General features: G+C 45.6%; 1 protein-coding gene across 2 annotated transcripts in view; it reads left to right on the plus strand.

The window, feature by feature from the left end:
* Positions 1-19,859, plus strand: part of uap1 (UDP-N-acetylglucosamine pyrophosphorylase 1) — a 54,589-nt gene extending 34,730 nt beyond the window's left edge. The window contains exons 8-10 of one of the 2 annotated variants that reach the window (XM_038794918.1): positions 970-1,017; positions 3,781-3,847; positions 18,423-19,859. In XM_038794918.1, the coding sequence (XP_038650846.1) occupies positions 970-1,017; positions 3,781-3,847; positions 18,423-18,515 (208 nt within the window). In that variant the 3' untranslated portion in view covers positions 18,516-19,859. The remainder of the gene's footprint in view (positions 1-969; positions 1,018-3,780; positions 3,848-18,422) is intronic. The other variant, XM_038794919.1, reaches the window with a different exon arrangement.
* Positions 19,860-20,180: the final 321 nt, after the last annotated feature.

The raw sequence follows: 20,180 nt of genomic DNA on the forward strand, positions 1-20,180 counted from the left end.
TCATAGTAACAGTAGTTATAATTATGGATGCCAAAGCTAAGATTTACCAAATGATGTTGCCTTTTAAAAGTCACTGTAACTATTGAACATAAATGGGTTATCACCAGAATCAAAATATTAACAATCAGGAAATCTAGGTGGAAATCTGTGTTTTACATGTACATGTATGCTTTTGCATTCACACAAGTGGCTGTCATTGATAGTATAGCCAGAAACAATGACATTTAGGTTTTAATTTTGGTGGTAGCTTCCCAAACGACTGTTGATACATGAAATGTTTCCCATGCCCTGTGTGGCTTATTTGCTACCTCAATTTAATGATCCCTATGCATACATTATGGTAGTAGCCCATGGTAAACTTTCATGGTTCTGAGTTCTCATGAATTTTCCTGATTTCTCAAACTAACTAGAGTACATCATAATTAATGTGGATTTTTCTTTTGCAGTTTCCTTTACCCTATCATATAGAAATTTGAGCTTCACATTCCCATGTTTGTAAAGTAATTCCAGCAGTTAAAAATTTTATCTTTATTTTCCTCAAATGCCATGAATCTGCATTAAAATGTCTGTTTATTTGACTGCTGATAAATCGATATAATGCAATCCAGAAAAGTAATTCTTTTTTTTTTACAGAAGTTTAATACACAATGAATACTTGTTCATAATTCTTTTGATATCTTAATTCTGTTTGGGGTGCCCAGTATATGAAATGTCTACATTCTAATTCGTCATTTGAACAATAGAATAGCCAGTCTAGTTTATTACATTGTGCGTTGAAGTGAGAGAAAAAATCTTTGTTATCCATCCATGGTCTGTTACATTTATTAAAATTTACTTTCCGGCAATATCATTTTATAGGAGGTGGTTTTTATTAATTCAGTTTTATCTTAATCCAAAATTTATTTTTAACATTGTGATTTTGTTGCATTTTATTTTCCCATTAACTCACTTTTTCTTCCCATGTGGCAGTTCGACAACTGGAATGTCAGAAGCAGTCACTGCTGCTGTCAATGACAAGTAAATATCTTGGATTCGGTTTAATGCATGGTGATGGGTCGTGGCTGCTTTGCTGACTTTAAAAAAAGATTGTAGAAAAGGACTTTGCCTTTTTGTACTGCCAGTGTGTAAGTGCTCCTAAAGCAAAGCAAGATTCTATTAACAGATTTTGTATATTTAATTGTGGTCCTTACAATGAACTTAATATTGCCCTCTGGAAAATTTTACAACAGCAGTGTTAAAAGGACATGTGCAGATTGTGTAAGATCTAATTTTTTTACACAAGTCCAAATGTATTACCTTTGCATTAGAAATCTGTAGAGATGCCTTAAATGCAGAAGAACATCTGGATCCTTGTGGCTACACATTAAATAAGTCAAGTGAGGGGTAGTCACCCATAGATCTGCTCATGTTCTGTTATTCTTTACAGATCATCAGTCTTGTAAATAAAACAAAAATAATGCAAAGTTGTCTTGCACTTATCAAGACTGATATTCAAGACATGCTTTTTTAAAAAGTTTGTTCTTAATTTGACAGTCCTTGGCACTTCAGTTTTATTCTACTTGGTGATTCATTGTTTGGTATCATTCCATTCATGGGTGTATACAACCTCAAACCACTAAAATATTGAATTTGACCCATTTTTAAAAATGGTGGGTGGAATTTAATGGAAAAATTTCTAAGTTAATTTGTGGCGGGTTTTTCAGAGAGTTTCCTGCCGGCGAGTTCCCCACTCCATCAAATGACAGTCATTTTTATGGGCCCTGAGGAATTTGTCAGCGGTTTAGCCCACACTTAAAACATTTTCAGCACTGGGGACCTGAACTCCGAGATCGGGCTTCCATTTTGAAAGGGTGCCCCGATCTCTAAGTCAGCTTGTGGGCACACCCCCAACCCACCCATGGACAATGTCACTCCCCCCCACATGTGCGCTACCCCGCATCCACCCCCGAGTGAGGGCACCCCACGATGGGGACCCTACAGATTCTCCCTCTTCAGCCCGCCCCGCCCCCATTCATGGATCCCCACCCGTCAGCCTCCAACCCCCTTGAGGCCCCTACATATCTGCCACATTCACCCCATCCGTCAGATTTCCCCCCACTCTCCTTTTATGGGTATGCCCCCCCCCCCCTGACCTTGACCGTTGACAGTGCCACCTGGGCACCTTGGCATTCCAGGGGTTGGGCCATGGAGGCACCCTGCACTATCCTTGGCTACCCGAGGTCTCTGATGGCCTGGTAGACCCCTGGGTTCTCTTCCATCTGGTCCACGTTTATGTGAAGCAGTACTTAATGCCGCCCAGCTGCAGCATCTATGGGGAGGCTGGTAGATACTGAGAGACCGGTAGTTGGGCATGATTTCCGATTTCTACACCTCACGGGACTTAGGTATATCCACGAGACGTGAAGGCTGCCGGTAAGCCCGCAAGAGGCCCTTCCCGGGATCTACCAGCCAGGTTGCACTCTTGCTCAAGTACAACACAGCCACTTTACCACACTCGCTATAGGGCAGCACGATGGCGCAGTGGAAGCACTGCAGTCTCACAGCGCTGAGGTCCCATGTTCGATCCTGGCTCTGGGTCACTGTCCGTGTGGAGTTTGAACATTCTCCCCGTGTTGCGCGGGTTTGGCCCCCACAACCCAAAGATGTGCAAGGTAGGTGAATTGAATACGCTAAATTGCCCCTTAATTGGAAAAAATGAATTGGGTCCTCTAAATTTATTTTACAAAAACCACACCCACTATATTCGCTGTTTCTCAATCCTTGATTTTTTTTTTAAATGTGCATCAATAGAATAGAGATAATGCCATTGAGCATAAGAAAATAGTCCATGCCTATGTGTTCATAATGCAATTCTTTCACACGTCAGTTAGGTTTAGACATTGGCAGTTGCAGGTAAATGCTGGGCTTGTTAGATTGGCGGTGAAGAGACATACTAACACAAACCAAGGGTTGCATGCCTCAACACTTCTTAGCATGTTAACTTGAGTATTGGTGGTCGGTTTGGGCTTTTAATTCAGCAATGCTGTGTCTTCGAAAGAATCTATCCACAAATACATCAGTCAAAATTCCAATTTAAAATTACAGGTCATTCATTTGATTCCTTTAGTGTTGAGGTTACTAGAGTGCACTCACATACCACAAAATTAACTGAAAGCCAAATTGTCCTCAAATTCATCTTTGAGCTTCATTTTTGTTTACAGTGGCTCTTCCAACCCCAGCCCTTACTTCCTTATATTGAAATAAACTTAAATTCCATTGATGTACTAACATTAACACATTTCTTTCAATTGAATATATAAGAGAAAGGAAACAGTTCTGTTATTAAAATCAGAGGTTATGTTTACCATTATTCCACCTTGCAACCTGATTTGACATTTTTTACATGTTCAATGTAACATGTTCCCTTCACTTATAAGTATGAAGTTTTGATCCGATTGCAGAAGTACATTGAAGGTTTCAACGGTATTGATGCTTTTGCAATGACTGTGATTCATAGTGAATAAGACCACTTGATTTTAGTATCACAGGGAAGTGGAAAGCACTGCTGTATGATGTCAGGTTTTTTGAAAATACATATTTCCAGTCACCTCCAAATGGGGCACATAGTTGTTTACAGTTCGAATCCAATTATCTCTGGCTTAACATGAACCTTTTGAAGTCTATTAAAATGATGTGTTAAAAAGTGGCTATGCAAGAATTGTGGTGATAGATTCTAAGGAGACTTGGTATTTGCTGAGTGAGTTTTTAATAAACTACTGAAAATCATATTTTACTTTTCAGTCTGAAGGAGTTAACAGATGTTCCAATCAAATGTGAAATTTCTGCACTTGTGTCTTATGCTGGAGAGGTGAGTCTGTTTATTTAACACCAGTAAGAAGTGATGTGAAAACGTAATTATAAATAATTAGTGTGAGGGTTAGTAAGTTATTTAAAATCAATTCAATAGCTACAAGGCTAAATGTGGTATATAGTTGAGCAAGTCTTCTATAAACCAATCTAACAAACCTTGTACAGAGAAGTCAATTTAACCAGAAAACCTACCATGATAAACATGCGCATATTGCAGTGGTGAATGTCTCATGAGCTGCTGAGTGAGTATGATTCATGCATACGCATGGCGCGAGATGTACTGCTCTATCTTCAGCCATAGTGTTAGATGAGTCCCAGGCAGCATCAGCTCTGGCGATCTCTAAATGGTGTCCAATTAAACATGTTTCTCATGCTTCTGGCAAGATTTGAGCATGAGTCCTACTGGTAGAGTATTATATTGCAGAGCCATAGGAACCTCTTGCTGGGACTTAGAATCATAGAATTTGCAGTGCAGAAGGAGGCCATTTGGCCCATTGAGTCTGCACCGGTCCTTGGAAAGAGCACCCCACCTAAGGCCACACCTCCACCCTATCCCCATAACCCAGTAACCCCGCCTAACCTTTTTGGACACAAAGGGCAATTTACATGGTTAATCCTCCTAACCTGCACATCTTTGGACTGTGGGAAGAAACCGGAGCACCCAGAGGAAACCAACACAGACACGGGGAGAATGTGCAGACTCATCACAGAAAGTGACCCAAGCCGCGAATCGAACTGGGACCTTGGAGTTGTGCAGCAACAGTCCTAACCACTGTGCTACCGTTTTGCCTATGCTCCCTGTTTCTCCTTAGTATGCCCCTTTGAATGAATTATCCCATGTGGCTTCCACTCTTCCTCAACACCCACCTCCTCTCAGTCCTGCCATAATACAAAGTATAACCTGTTTTCATTTTAAGAAATTTAAACTTGAATGTACTTATGACACTTTCTACTGAGGAACTTGAAGAATGAGTCTGTTAAGGTTAAGTCTGGTAAGGAGAAACGGAAAGAAACCTGGGAGCTTTAGGGACAGGATTGAAGAGAGAAAGCTTTCAGGACCTCTGCAAAAGAGATTGTGGAATTGGGCTGTGCACAACCATGACCCAGGGCGGGATTCTCCGTAGCCCGGCGCCAAAGTCGTGTTTGGCGATCAGGCGGCGAATGGATTTTCATGCCAAAGTCGGGGCTGGTGCCAGTTTGATGCCGGTCTGCCATGCTTCTCCCCCTTCAAACTGCCGTCATCGTGACGCGCACCGTTTCAATGGCGTAGGCGCATCATTGGTAGGCCCACTCATGATGCTCCAGCCCCGATGGGCCAAGTTCCCGAAGGCACAGGCTACGGATGGTCCCAACTGTGGGAACCCGGCGTGATGGCTGCAGGCTGTACCAGCGCTCCCACACTCAGCGGGAATCCGTTCCGCTGGCCGGGAGGGCATGTGCTCGGGCTAGGGGAGACTGGTGGGAGGTGGCCAGGGGGTGGGCTGAAGGGTCGTGATTGGCAGGTTGGGGTCGCACATGGCTGACGCCATGTTGTACGGCATGACCGGTGGAGGTCATCAGCCGTGCGCATGCGCGGCCCGGGAACCGTTGATTCTCCGGCCATTTTTGGCACGAGCCCCGGGTGTTTCACGCGGTGCCGGTGCTAGCCCCTCACCAGAATCGGTGAGGGGTTCACGCCGATTTGCGGGTCATGACACACCACAGGTCCCATGCCGGCGTCGGCACTTAGCCGCAGAAGCAGAGGATTCCGCCCCATATCTTTCTGCTTCTCTCTTTATTTTCTATTTCCTAGCATGTGGATAGCCCATAATCTTTGTGCATTGGGCTGTATCACTGGGCTTGCTTCCACACGTTGGGGTTAATTTTCACCAGACCAAATTGATACAACTTGGCAGTAACAGCCTATAATTAACTCTTATTAATACCAAGCCAGCTGCTGCCATTTTTAATTGTTCCTTTCATTGGAAGGTTAAGTTGCCAGCCTATTTCAAACTGTTTTTGGCTACCTTCCTTCTCTGGTACCTCCAAGTGGTCCAACATGGACAATCCTTGAGACTCCAGCCAGAATATATTGCCGAACGCTCTAACCACTAGACAAGTTTCTTGTTTGGGAGACTATAGGCTGGATTCTCCAATTCTGGGGGCTATGTCCCCACGGAGTCGTGGGAACGGTGGCGGAAAACTGACGCAAAACGGCCACCAATTCCACATTTTGCTGGGGGCTAGTAGGGTGGCAGCATAAAGCACCGGCTCTAGCTGCCGATACAGGCTGGAAAATTGCCGGGTGCATGGGCACGGCCACAGCCGCGCCATGCTTCGTGGCGGAGGCCGTTTTCGGCCGGCTCGCGCGGTGCTATGTCTTTTCGTCCGACGTCATTTCGTCCAACGACAATTCGTCCACGTCTTTTGGTCCAACGTCTTTTTGTCCGCTCGTCTTTTGGTCCAACGTCATTTTGTCCGGTGATTTTTTTCGTCAAAGAATTTATGTGACTTTTTACGTGTTTTTGTCGGATGATTTTCTTGGTCAAATAATTTTTGTGACTTTTTGAGTGTTTTTGTCGAATGATTTTTTTTGTCAAAGAATGTTTGTGACTTTTTACGTGTTTTTGTCGGATGATTTTTTTTGTCAAAGACTTTTTTAGTAGCATAGTAATTTAGCATGACCAAACTTGCTTAGTAGCACTCCACTCCACTTTAACTTTTGTAAATAGAAATCTTCTCAAATGCACATAATATACAATAAAGGATCTTTATTACCAGCCTCTTTCCTTTAACGAGCCTCGTTAAAGGATAGTTATTATCGTTCTCTCCCCTTTAACGAGCCTCGTTAAAGGATAGATATTATCGGTCTCTTTCCTAATCCCGAATTCGCCCATCCAGAAATGGCAAAGTTCAGGGAAGGGCTAATAATAGGCAAAAAGGCTCAAATTCTTCGGGGAGATCAGTCGACGTCATGTACGCGATACAAGAAAATAACTGAACGCCTCAAAAGATTGGTCGTTGAATATGTTCCTACAGCGAAAATTGATTTCTTGAGGAATGTTGCTCACAATTTACATCAATTTTAAGTAATTTCGGGAATTCATCCTTAGTAAACTTTTAGATCTTTTTAAATGCATTTTTAGATTTTTTAACTTTTTAACTGCATTTTTCAGCTTGCATTTTACTTGCATTTCATCAATTACTTGCATTTTAGCAATTAAATTCACTTGCTGTATTGTGCCTGCTTTCTATCAATTAAATGCTTTTATACGGAGTTGATTTGTAATTGGTTAATTGGACGAAGTGACGTTGGACCAAAAGACGGGCGGACAAAAAGACGTTGGACCAAAAGACGTGGACGAAGTGTCGTTGGACGAAATGACGTCGGATGAAAAGACGCGACACGGGCTCGCGCGCCCCGGACTGCCCCACCACAGTGTCCCAAGCCCCGAATACGCCCCCCCCCCCCCCTCCGCCAACAGATTGGCCCTCCCCCGACTGTGGCGGTGGACTGAGTCCGCAGCCGCCACGCCAAGTTCCCAACGGATGAGACCACACGTGTCCCACGTCGCGGGAACGGAGCATCGAGGGGGGACGGGCCTCAGGCAATGGCTTTAGGCCGTCGATACGTGGCGCGGCGTACTCTACGAGTATGCCGTTTTGGAGGAGGTGGAGCATTGCAAAAGCGGCGCCACCTCCGATTTCGTTGGGTATATAGATTCTCCGGCCGTTCGCCGAACGCAATTTTGGCGTCAGCGACCGGAGAATCCAGCCCTATGTTCTCCCACCGGGGGAGAATTGCTGCCGGTTCACATTCCCCTGGGAGGCAAATCAGGAAGCAAGTCTGTATTCCTCGTCATGCAAATTTATGATTCAGGAGCAGTTGTTCATTGTGTGTGGGTGGGGGGGAGCGGGGTGTTGATTTTGGGGACAACTCCATTAAGGGCAACCCCCTTGGACCATTGCAAGGGCAACCACACCAGGCTCACATTTGGTGAGAGCTGTCGTAAAGCCTGGCCCAGAGGACAGAAGAATCACTGAAGGTCGGACCCGCTAAGTCGATTAACATCCTCCCGCTGGCACGCAGGCGCGAACTGCAGTACCGCGACCAGCACCAGATTTTTCAATTCTCTGTTGCATCAGGGACCCCATTACCGGCGCCGGTCTGGATTTTTCAATTCTCCGCTGCATCGGGAACCCTACTACCGGCGGTGGACAGTGGAAAATCTAGGCCACTGTTTTAAGATTTCTAGTTGTATTCTTCATCACGATTGTTGTCAAAATAGACCTTGTTATAACCATATTAGAAGCATTGGTATTTGCTGTAAATGGTATTCTTTTTTAAAAATTAAAAAAATAAATTTGGAGTACGCAGTTCTTTTCTTCCCAATAAAGAGGCAATTTAGCATGGGCAATCCACCTTCTCTGCATATCATTTTTGGGTTGTAGGGGTGAGACCCACGTAAATACGAGGAGAATGTGAAACTCCACACAGACAGTGACTCAGGGCCAGGATCGAACCCACTTCTCATCGCCGTGAGGCAGCAATGCTAACCACAGTGCCACCCCAAAAATTGTATTCTTGATCTCCCAAGATCTACCCAGTTACGTACCTTGCTAAGTCAAAGAGTGTGGGTGAAATTTTATTTTGTCAGCTGCCAGAAAGTGAGTATCCAATTGCATAATGCAGTTTTGCTGGCCACGAATGTGCTGGACAAAGTCGATTAAAGGATCGGCCAAATGAGAACCGTTAGCTGCACAGTTACACATCTATAGCTTGATAAACGTTGGGGAATCCTGCTACTTTTAAAATTGCAGTACCCTCTTAATGCTGTTGCCAGTGGTCCGTGGAGAATGACAATGGGCTGTTGGTCAGGTTACATCTTGTGGCATAAATTTTTTTTTTTTGTGAAATGCAGCCCCTGCAATCAATGCTTATGAGTCACCTTGGAGGTAGCAGCATACTTCCTGTATTCCAAAGTAGAATATCAGCAGGCGGGTAGCATACCATTTTGAAGAGCAAATTCTGATACATTTTATGTTATCTAAAGTTAAATTAATTCTACCTACAATATCACTGATATTATAATTTTATTTTAAATTCAGAAATCATTGTCCTAATCTAATATTACTTATAATTATTAATTGGCTTGAACAGCGGAAGACCTACATTTACTGGGGCTGGTTTAGCACAGGGCTAAAGAGCCGGCTTTTAAAGCAGGCCAGCAGCACGGTTCAATTCCCGTACCAGCCTCCCCGAACAGGCGTCAGAATGTGGCGACTAGGGGCTTTTCACAGTAACTTCATTTGAAGCCTATTTGTGACAATAAGCGATTTTAATTTTCATTTCATTTCATTTCATAAAAGAATCGTCCTGATTACTAAACCTGGCACGGTATCATGGTGGCAGCACGGTAGCATGGTGGTTAGCATAAATGCTTCACAGCTCCAGGGTCCCAGGTTCGATTCCCGGCTGGGTCACTGTCTGTGCGGAGTCTGCACGTCCTCCCCGTGTGGGCGTGGGTTTCCTCCGGGTGCTCCGGTTTCCTCCCACAGTCCAAAGATGTGCGGGTTAGGTGGATTGGCCATGCTAAATTGCCCGTAGTGTCCTAAAAAGTAAGGTTAAGGGGGGGGTTGTTGGGTTACGGGTACAGGGTGGATATGTGGGTTTGAGTAGGGTGATCATTGCTCGGCACAACATCGAGGGCCGAAGGGCCTGTTCTGTGCTGTACTGTTCTATGTTCTAAGATAATCAAATTCTAGCAATATGTAAAAGTGAGGAAGAGTTGAATTTTATTTTCTGTTTGAGACATATGGGATTTATTGCAAATCTTTTCCACTTGTCTAAAAGCCATTTTTGTCACAGTTTTGTTTCAACTAATTAGTGGTTTTGAACAATGAGTTCTGAGAAGATTTGGACAGTATGATTAGAACAGACTGTTGCAAAAGACTGTTCCTCCCAAATCTTAACTTCACAACTAAATGGCAGTTTCCATGAATGGAGCAAATCTTATGTAAGTCAGAACCTGAACCCTTATGAGTACAGTGAATAAAACAGCATATCACAGGCCTATAAAATGCATGAAGCCAGATGAGCGAACCCCCACATTTTCCTGTCTGCTCCAAAAAGTGCGTAGTGCTTTGTTACCTCACAGTTAATTCTCAGTACCTGGAGTCAGCTTGGCACAAAGGATGGTTGTGGTTGTTTAAGTACAATCATGTCAGTCCCAGGGTATCACTGCAAGAATTCCTTAGTGATGACTGTTGCTTCCATGATCTCTCAACCATAAGGTTAGAAATGGAAACACTTGCTTATAATTACAAATGGAGATGAATGCACAAAGTAATTCATTCTTCACATAATGAAGTCGCCCATCCTGTTCCCAGGCTTGGGATGATAAATAGTAAGTGACATTGGTACCACACACAATTATCATGCAATAACCATTTCCAACATCATAGAGCATAGCCACCTATGCTGTATTTTAGTGGCATCAGAGGCTGGGTATTTAACAGCAAATAGCACACCCTGAGTCTTCAAAGCACTCTCTTCTACCAACACGGCACAAGTCAGGAATGTCATGGAATGCTTTTCAGTCGCCTTCAGCTTCAGCACTCGTAGCTTGACACTATACAGAATAAAGCAATCTGCTTGATTGTTACCCAATCCATTGGCTTCAACAACCTCTTCCTTCTCCATTGGTCTACCATGGCTGCAGAGTGTCTCGTCTACAGGAAGCACTGCAGCAACTCACCATGGCTGCTTTGGCAGCAATTCCAAAAGTCTAGGAGAACAAGGGCAACCAATGCAGAGGAACACCATCACTTCCTAGGTTTCCTCTGAGCCACAGACTATCTTGACTTAAATATACTTCACCATTCCTTCATTACCGCAGAGTTAAAATCCTGGAACTCCCTACCTTAACAGCATTGTGGGAGTGCAATTACCACATCGAATACCATGATTCACTGAAGTCCACCACCAGGGTAGCTAGGCATTAGTAAGAAATGCTGGACTGGCCACTGACTAGCACACCTTTAGAAGAGTCAGATTGGACTTGAAACATTAACTCGTCTCTCTCCGCACAGTTGCTGCCAGATCTGCTGAGTGTTTCCAGCACTTTTTTATTACACTTTTGGAATTTAAAAAACATTATTGTGTATAAAATAATGTAGCAGACTAAAAACATAAATAAATAAACTGGACAAATGATTGGTTCAATTGTTGCAGATATGTAATCTATAAATGCAACTAATGATACATGCATCCTTTATCCCAGCTAATTAATTACTGTAACCACTGCTACTGCAACTTGATGGTCCTTCAATGAGACAAAGTTAAGAATTCTGTCTGGGAAGGTTTCCAAGAGGCATGAGACGTTTATGCACGCTTCCCAGGGAGTGTGCCTAACAGCTACATCCTGGGGCAGACGGACATCACTGGCCTCTTCGAGGACCATCCCAGGATGGCCGGTTGGCTCTTGGGTGATAAGAGATACCCGCTGAGGATCTGGCTAATGACTCCAGTACGAAGGCTGATGATCCAAATGAAGACCCGATAAAAATAAGCCTATGTGACTATCTGGACTGTCTTTGATCGGTGCATCAGACTCCTCAAGATGCAGACCCGATGCCTCAACCACTCTGGTGGTGAACTGCAGTACACATCCCTCCAGTAACCAGGACATGCTCTGCAGTACCTCAGCTATGCCTACCTGAGACTGGGACATGTCACGCAATGCCACAGCAATGCCCACATGGGTCTTGGATGTGCTCTGGAGGACCTTGGCAATGCCCACCTGAGACTAGGACATGTGCCGCTGCACCTCATCAAAGTCTGCTTGGTACAGGGGTCACATCCCCCAGTGACTGGGACACATTGTCTAGGCGCTCAGCCATGGGTGTCACCGACTGAGCCACACCTTGAACTCATCCACTCATGCTACCGAGGTCGTGCACCAGGCTCTGCACTGTGGTTGCCACCCTAGCAGTGTTGGCCTCAGTGCCACACATTGCTGGGGCCACCTTCTGCGCCCGTGACCTCTAGGACTCCTCCATTTTGGACCTGCTGGAGAGTCGCTGACATCCCCCTCGGAATCTCATGGCCGCACCCCAGATTGGCCGGCACCATCTGATGAAGAACCTGCGGGAGAATGGACATGTGGTCACTGGGAGTGATGTGTCATTCTGTAAGGCAGTAACAACTCACGTTTGACAGTTCATCTGGATGGGGGCGGATGTACCCTCGCCTCTGCACCATACGCCCACCTCTACGTTGGTGACTGATCTGTTCTCAGCCCCCCAGTGACTTCAAGGGCTCGTTCCTTGTAGGGAGTGAGGACTCTGATGTCTGATACCCTGCCGCACATCTGGGCCCTCTCCCTTTTTTAAAAGAAATTTAGAGTACTCAAATATCTTTTTTCCAATTCAGGGGCAATTTAGCATGGCCAATCCATCTACCAACTTAGACACTGGGAGAATGTGCAAACTCCACACGGACAATGACCCAGGGTCGGGATCGAACCCAGGTCCTCAGCGCCGTGAGGCAGCAGTGTTAACCACCATGCTGCCATGTCTAGTCTCGCTTCTATCTGTTGTGGGCCAACTTCTCCTGTGGGACACAGAGGGGGCATCATTAGCCGCACACATCAATCATCGCAGTGGGGGGGCTCTGAATCTTTGGTGGGTATCAGGATCCTCGGCTCTGGAATTCGGTCCATGCACCTCTGTTTCTCTACCATGCTTTTCTCCTTTAGGCCACTCCTTAAAATTCCTTTGCCCAAGCTTTTGGTCATCAAACCTAATACCTCCTTCTATGGCTTTGTGTCCTCTTGTTTTATAATACTCCTGTGAAACATCTTGGGATATTATTATATTAAGGCTGCTGAAGAAATATACACTGTTCTAGTAATATTGCCCCTATATTGTACCTGTAACTCGTGGTAAACGTATTTCACTGAAATTCACCCTGTAATTAGAAACTTAATCCCCCTGCATTTGACAAGGCGCTGTTGAGCTCCCCAGTCAAGGCCATTTATTATAGGTTCCACTTCTCTCCCTATCTCCTTGGACTATGGTTTGGGCTCTGGCTGTTTGAAGGTGAAAGCTCAGAACTGGAAGCCTCAGTCAAAAAAAGACCCACGCAGACACTGGGAGAATGTGCAAACTCCACACGGACAGTGACCCAGGGTCGGGATCAAACCCAGGTCCTCAGCGTTCGTCTTCATCGATGACATGATGACACATCTTCTTCGCAACCTTCAACACATCATCGATGAAGACGAGCATCTTGCCAAGGTCATCCCCACATCCCCACTACTTGCTTTCAAACAACCGCGCAACCTCAAACAAACCCATCATTTGCAGCAAACTATCCTGCCTTCAGAACAGCGACCACGACACCACACAACCCTGCCATGGCAATCTCTGCAAGACGTGCCAGATCATCGACATGGGTACCACCATTACACGTGAGAACACCACCCACCAGGTACGCAGTACATACTCGTGCGACTCGGCCAGCATTGTGTACCTCATCCGCTGCAGGAAAGGATGTCCCGAAGCGGGGTACATTGGCGAGACCATGCAGACGCTGCGACAACGGATGAACAGGCATCGCGCGACAATCACCAGGCAGGAATGTTCCCTTCCAGTCGGGGAACACTTCAGCAGTCAAGGGCATTCAGCATCTGATCTTCGGGTAAGTGTTCTCCAAGGCAGCCTTCAGGACGCGCAACAACGCAGAATCGCCGAGCAGAAACTTATAGCCCAGTTCCGCACACATGAGTACGGCCTCAACCGGGACCTTGGAGTCATGCCGCATTACATTCACCCCTCACCACCTGGCCTGGGCTTGCTAAATCCTACAATTCACACCTCTTTAACTTGGGATTACCCCTCTCTCGGGATCTGTAAAGACTTAATTACCTGCAAATGCTTGCATTCAAAGTATCGTCTTGCATCTTTGACTTTGTCCATATATATATATATGTTTATGGAACCTGCCTCTTCATTCACCATAGGAAGGAGCAGTGCTCCGAAAGCTAGTGATTTGAAACAAACCTTTTGGATTTTAACCTGGTGTTGTAAGACTTCTTACTATAATCATGACAAACCTTTGGATGTTCATTGAAGGAGATTTTAAAATAGCTGAATGTACTTTTAAGATTACTTCAGGGGGTATAAAAATTGTCCTGTGCTATATGGCAGCAAGAACCATTCAAGGATTCTTGGAAGGCATCGACAGTGTAAACATACTCCAGATTCTCCTTCATTGATCAACAATTAATAGGACAGATCTGAAAATGCAACGATGTAAGCACTGATTGCTGAGTACAAAACATTGCTGAAAAGAGATGTGCTGCCAAAGTTTTTTTGTCATGCACTCACCTGGACAGATACCAAGTTTCAAAGAGAGCAAGCATTTATACTGTCCTGAGAAATGCAAAATGAAAAGCTCCAGCAGCATTTCTTTTTTTCAGCAGTACTCAAGATCTGTGCTACCAAGCGAATATAAATAAAAATTGTTTTTCTTTTTTTCATTCAATTTTGGTGCTTGCCAAAGAATGAAGCATTTTGGTTCCCCTGTATCTGTAAGAGCATTCCAAGACCACATACGATGTCTTGGGATCATGTGTGGAATAAAGTTCACCTCTGCTTTTTTTCTAAGAATTAAAGAATGACTTCCTTTAGTGCAGCAAAATTGTACGCCCTTTGTACTTAACCAGTTCTAATACACAGAAGAAATCATCCCGTTATGTCCCTATAACACCAGTATCAGAAGAACACACCCTCCAGTCCAATTGTTTACACTTTCCAACACAGTCCCCTTTGACCTATCTGCATGGGATTGGCAGGTTTCTGTCAATTGCTCTGAACTATCAGTGCTATATTGTCAGTTCATCCCCTCTGCAAGCTGAATTTAGGCTCCCAAAACTCACTACATGTGGGATTTTTCTAAATTGCAAATAGGTAGGATCACTTGAAGCCACTAGTGACAGGACACGACTTCCGGTGGTGGCCATGTTGTGAGGGGTCGCTTATGGGCCGCTCCGCCTCAAAGGCGTTAGTTTCTGCACTTTTTACCCATCAGCGGGGTAGTTTCGGCAGTAATCTGGAGCGGACGGTGTCGGAGAAGAGATTCTCCTCTTGATTGACATGTCTACTGGCTATCAGACTTGGCAGAAGATAGTGAAGGACCTGGCTAAGGAGTTGGAGGAAACGTGGCACAGTACCAATTATGAGAATGGCGGAGGGGGAAGGGCCGCTGTGGGTAGGAAAACCTCAGATGGAGCAATTGATGAGCTTCATCAAGGAGGAATTTCGACAGCAGAGGAAGGAGATGCACAGTGACAAGACGAGGACAATTGAGGGAGCAGTGACACCTCTTTGAGGGTCGTTGGATTGGCTCGAAAAGTGTCTCGAGGCGCAAGGGGCAACAATCCACGATGTGGAAAAGTGGTGTCCGGCCAGAGTGACCGTATTGCATCGTTGGAGGCGGAGATGGGGATCTTGGAGAATCTGTGCACGTAGCTGTGGTTGAAGGTGGAGGAGCGGGGAAATGGGTCCAGATGACAGAATTTGCGGATTGTGGAACTGCTGGAGGGTGTGGGGGGAATGAACGCAACAAAGTACCTTTCGAGGATGCTAGTTGGTTGGTGGAGGAGAAGCTGTCGGACATGACCCCAGAGTGGATCGGGCCCACAGGTCCTCAAGGCAGAGGCTGAGTGGGGAGCTGCCGCAGGCGGTGATTCTGCGCCACGACAGGTTCGTGGGCCAGAAGATCCTGAGGTGGGCTGGGGCGAAGTGAGTCTCTGAATGGGAGGATAATCAAGTCTGGATTTACCAGGACATTGGTCCAGAGCTGGCGAAGAGGCATGCGAGATTCAACAAGGCCAAGGTGATGTCCGTTTTGGGGTGCTGTATCCAGCCAGACTCTTACTTATGACGGCTGGGAGTATAACTTTGAGAGGCTGGATGAGGTGAATTGCTTTAAAAGGGATCATAAGTTGGGGGAGAACTGAGGGGCAGTGTGGGATGGAGGAGTTAAGTTCTCAAAAGTTGAATGTTGCTGCTGTTTTGTGTTTCTGAAGGTCTTATTTTTATAAGCTGTAAGCTTGTAACGGGGAGTAATCACACGCACACACCTCCCACCCCCGACCGTATGTTTTTTGAGAGGAAGTTGTTTGTGACTTTTGGTGTTTGATTCATGTAAGGGGTGCATTTGATGGGGCCCTTGGTGTTATTCAGGTGAGTTAGAGGCATGTTGCGCAGGCTAAGGAAGGACTGGTGGGGGGGGGGGGGGGGTGGGAGCGGTGTAAAGGGGGCCTTCGGGCGGGAGTTGCCACGCTAGCAAGCAATGCTAGTGAACAGAAGTGAGGTGGGGGAGGAGGTCGCAGGGGATGGTCAGGTGTGCGTGTTGGGGGGGGAAACTGGGGGAATGCAACATGGCGGGTTAGGAGGTTGAGTGTAGTCATGGGTGGAGAGGGGGCCATCTTGGATGGGCCCGGTTCAGAGTGGGATTAGGTGAGGCAGAACGGATGGGGAGGGGGGGACGATCGCAGACGATAGAGGGGGATGGATGCACAAGCCTCTAGGACGAGTCATAACGTGACTCGTATGGGGGCTAAATGGGCAGGTCCAAATCCCTGGGGCGCGATTCTCTGAAATGGAGAGAAACAGCTGACGCCGGGGGGGCTAGAAGCGGCAGCACGTGAATCTCGGGTGCCGGGCCTTGACGATTGCGTCAAAGCAGCGCGTCGAGAATGACGCGGCCAGCGGTGCCTAAGTGACGTCAGCCGCGCATGCACAGGTTGGCCGCACCAACCCCCGCATGCCGTTTGCCGTCTTCCCCTCCGCTGCCCCGCAAGACATGGCGGCTTGATCTTGTGGGGCGGCGGAGGGAAAAGAGTGCGTCCTTTAGAGACGCCGGCCCGATGATTGGTGGGCACCGATCGCGGGCCAGACATCTCATGAGCACGCCCGTGGTGCTCGATCCTCCCTCCGCCCCCCCACAGGCCCCACACTTACCGGTCGCGCGATGTTCACGCCGGCAGTGACCAGGTGTGGTTGACGCCGGCGTGAACCGGTCGGGTCCGGCAGGCCGCTCGGCCCATCCGGGCTGGAGAATCGCCGGTCGCCATGAGAAACAGCGAGCGGCGATTCTCCGAGTGGCGTGTTGCAAAACGCAACTCGCCATTTTGGGGGGGTGGGATAATCGCGGGGGGTGCCAGGGCGGCGTGTCGTGATTCATCGGCCCTCCCGCGATTCTCTCCCCCCCCCCCCCCCCCCCCCCCCACCCCCCGGGTGGGGAGCAGAGAATCGCGCCCCAGGTTTTTGCACACCTGAGGGGTATGACAGCGGAGGCGATTTTCTTGCAGGAGACATATTTCCAGGTGAAGGAACAGATTAGGCAAAGGAAGGAATGGGTGGAACAAGTATTTCACTGAGTTTTTGATTCGAAGTCGAGTGGGGGTGGCCCTTTTGTTGGGCAACAGAATGGGGTTTGTGGGGGCCAGGGAGGTGGGGGGGGGAGGGGGGGGGGGGGTGAGTGGATCAGGTTGGAGGAGAGGATCCTGTAGGGGGTCTAGTCTGTGGGCCTTGGTGACGGCCCCATTGCCATTAGTTCCAGGGAAGTATACAGGGAGTGCGGTGGTGCAGTCGACTATCGGGATATACAACCAGCTGAGTAGGCAATTCAAGCTGGAAAGAATATGTCTGTGCGACACCACTGTGTGGGAACCACAGATTTGGAAAGTAGACGAGGGCGGGGCTGGAGCAGGTTAAGGATATAGTCTTGGAGGGGAAGTTTGTGGAACTGGACAAGCTGCGGAGAGGTTTAATCTGCCGAGGAGCAGGTGCGGGACTTTGCATGAAAGGAGTGGTGGACGTTCCCCAAGCTCCCAGAATACACGTTGTTGGAGCAACTGCTGCTCCCTGACCATTTGGGGGATATATACGGGTGGTTGGGGTAGCTGGGTGGGACACAAGTGGTGAGAATAAAGCGCAAGTGGGAGGAGCCCCATCCTCGTGTTCTGGGGCTGCAAGAAGGTGGAGAGTTTTTGGGAGGCAGTGTTTGGGACATTATCTAAGATAATGGGGGTAGAGGTTAGGTCAGACCCTATGGTGGCAATTTTTGGGGTCTCAGGGGTTCCGGAGATGCTGGAGCGTAAGGGGGCCAATGTTGTGGCCTTCACCTCTCTGATTGCCTGGCGAAGGATCCTGTTGAATTGGAGATTGGATACACTGCCAGCGGTGGTAACCTGGCTGGGGGACAACTTTCTCTGACTGGAGAAGAAGTTGAGGGGGTCAGAGGAGGGTCTCGAGATGCAGTGAGGCCGTTCATGATGTTATTTGAGGAGTTATTTGTCGGAGCGAGGGGGAGAGAGTAAAAGGGGAAATTTTGGATTATGCTTTGATGGACTGTGTAATTTTGTTGATGTGAATGTTTGGAATAAAATATATATATTTTTTAAAGTATTGACAGAACACAGTTATAATCCACAACCATCCTGAAAATGTTCTAATTCCATGTGAATGGCGCTGTTCTCTTACTAATCTTACTGGAATTAAAACTGAAATTTGTGTTTCAGGGTCTGGATAAATATGTTGCAGGACGAGATTTACGACCTCCGCTGATTATAGATGAGAAAGGAGTCAGAGAATTGACTACAAATGGGCTTTAAAATGCAACATGCAGCAGAATATGAAGATCCTTTTGACGTCACTTTTTTACAACAGTTAAACCGCACAACAAAATGTAACTCGGACCATTTGTACATTGTTCAGCAACAGTTATAGCCAAACAGGTCTTAAATTATAATTTAAATATTTTCTTTGAAAGAAAATTTTAGTAAACTATTTTACAGTTTTAGTATTTAAATCATTACTTGCATTATTATAGAAACTGATTTATTTTTTCAGTAGAATGGGTTTTGGTCTCTGGGTACAGTTGTATTTTGTAGGGCCAATATTTCACATTAAAATAAATTGTTTTATCCACTAATGTGATATTCAATGTGACAATTGATTTGATTTTTTTTTAAACTCAAAACCCACACAATAATTAGAATATCATTTGAGTGACGGTTCAACTTAATTATTTCTTTAATTGTGGGGAAGTCCTTCATAACTCTCAGTTACAGCACTTTTGAGTTATGGAACTTACACCTGCAATTAAAAATGACTGTTACTGCATTATCTCACACACACACATATTTATATGTCTGTGTTCTGTATGAAGGGTTTCAATTGGTACTAGGATATTTATATTTTGAAACTGAGCCTTTAAAGCATAATCTCTATAGATTAGAGTTGGTCTGTTATAGTTACTATAACTCCCCTTCTCCAAAAGCTGAGATTGTATTGCAGCTTGCAGTCCAATTTTATTATGTCTATTCCAAATCACCCCATATTCTGGACCAATACTCTGGCTTGTAACACAGATTAAACTTTACTACAGTGGTTTTATTCAGTAAATAAATGAGGAAGAACAACTCCCATTAGAAAAAAATAGGTCCTTTGAAGCCTGGCTTGGCCAAATTTTAAATTTATCTTGAACTTCTTAGCCTATTGGTAGGATTCTAAAGCCATGCTCTAAAGAAATGAAATGAAAGAAAATCACTTATTGTCACGAGTAGGCTTCAAATGAAGTTACTGTGAAAAGCCCCTAGTCGCCACATTCCGGCGCCTGTTCGTGGAGGCTGGTACGGGAATTGAACCGTGCTGCTGGCCTGCCTTGGTCTGCTTTAAAAGCCAGCAATTTAGCCCTGTGTGCTAAACCAGATGCTACATCTTTTAATTTGTGTTACTGCTCTTATGAAAGCTATCTTTCTAACTTTTACTTTCTGTAATAGGAATGAAGGTACATTTTACTATTAAATTACATCCACAGAATGTTCAATAATGGGAAGAGATGTATTGTCATAGAAATTCAGAATGTGGCTTTTGCAGCATTAGCAAATTGCTGATTGTGTGTCTCACTTTTTAGAGTGATTATTTTCACAGTCAAATAAAATCATCTAATTTTATTGTTTGCTTATTAATCTTATAGCTGTTAAGTTGGTGATTCCCTATCAAATGATTAGAGAAAATTCTACCTTTTAAGGCAAGTTCCAGTTAATAGGTTCTCTCTTGCTGAAATGTTGGCATTGATAATAAGGTGGAGTTGGGATCTGGTTGGGACCTGGCTGGTGCAGGGGACAGTGGGTTCAAAACACAAGATTGTGAAAATGTTTCCATTGCATGATGCAGACCCACATGATGCAATTTCACCTCTCTATTAAAAGGTCTAAGTTTATATGCCATTTGAAGTTAGGTGTGTTAAGAGAAGTTGAGTGGAAATATGATTG

Source organism: Scyliorhinus canicula, chromosome 4 (assembly GCF_902713615.1).
Source record: "Scyliorhinus canicula chromosome 4, sScyCan1.1, whole genome shotgun sequence".
NCBI classification, from domain to species: domain Eukaryota; kingdom Metazoa; phylum Chordata; class Chondrichthyes; order Carcharhiniformes; family Scyliorhinidae; genus Scyliorhinus; species Scyliorhinus canicula.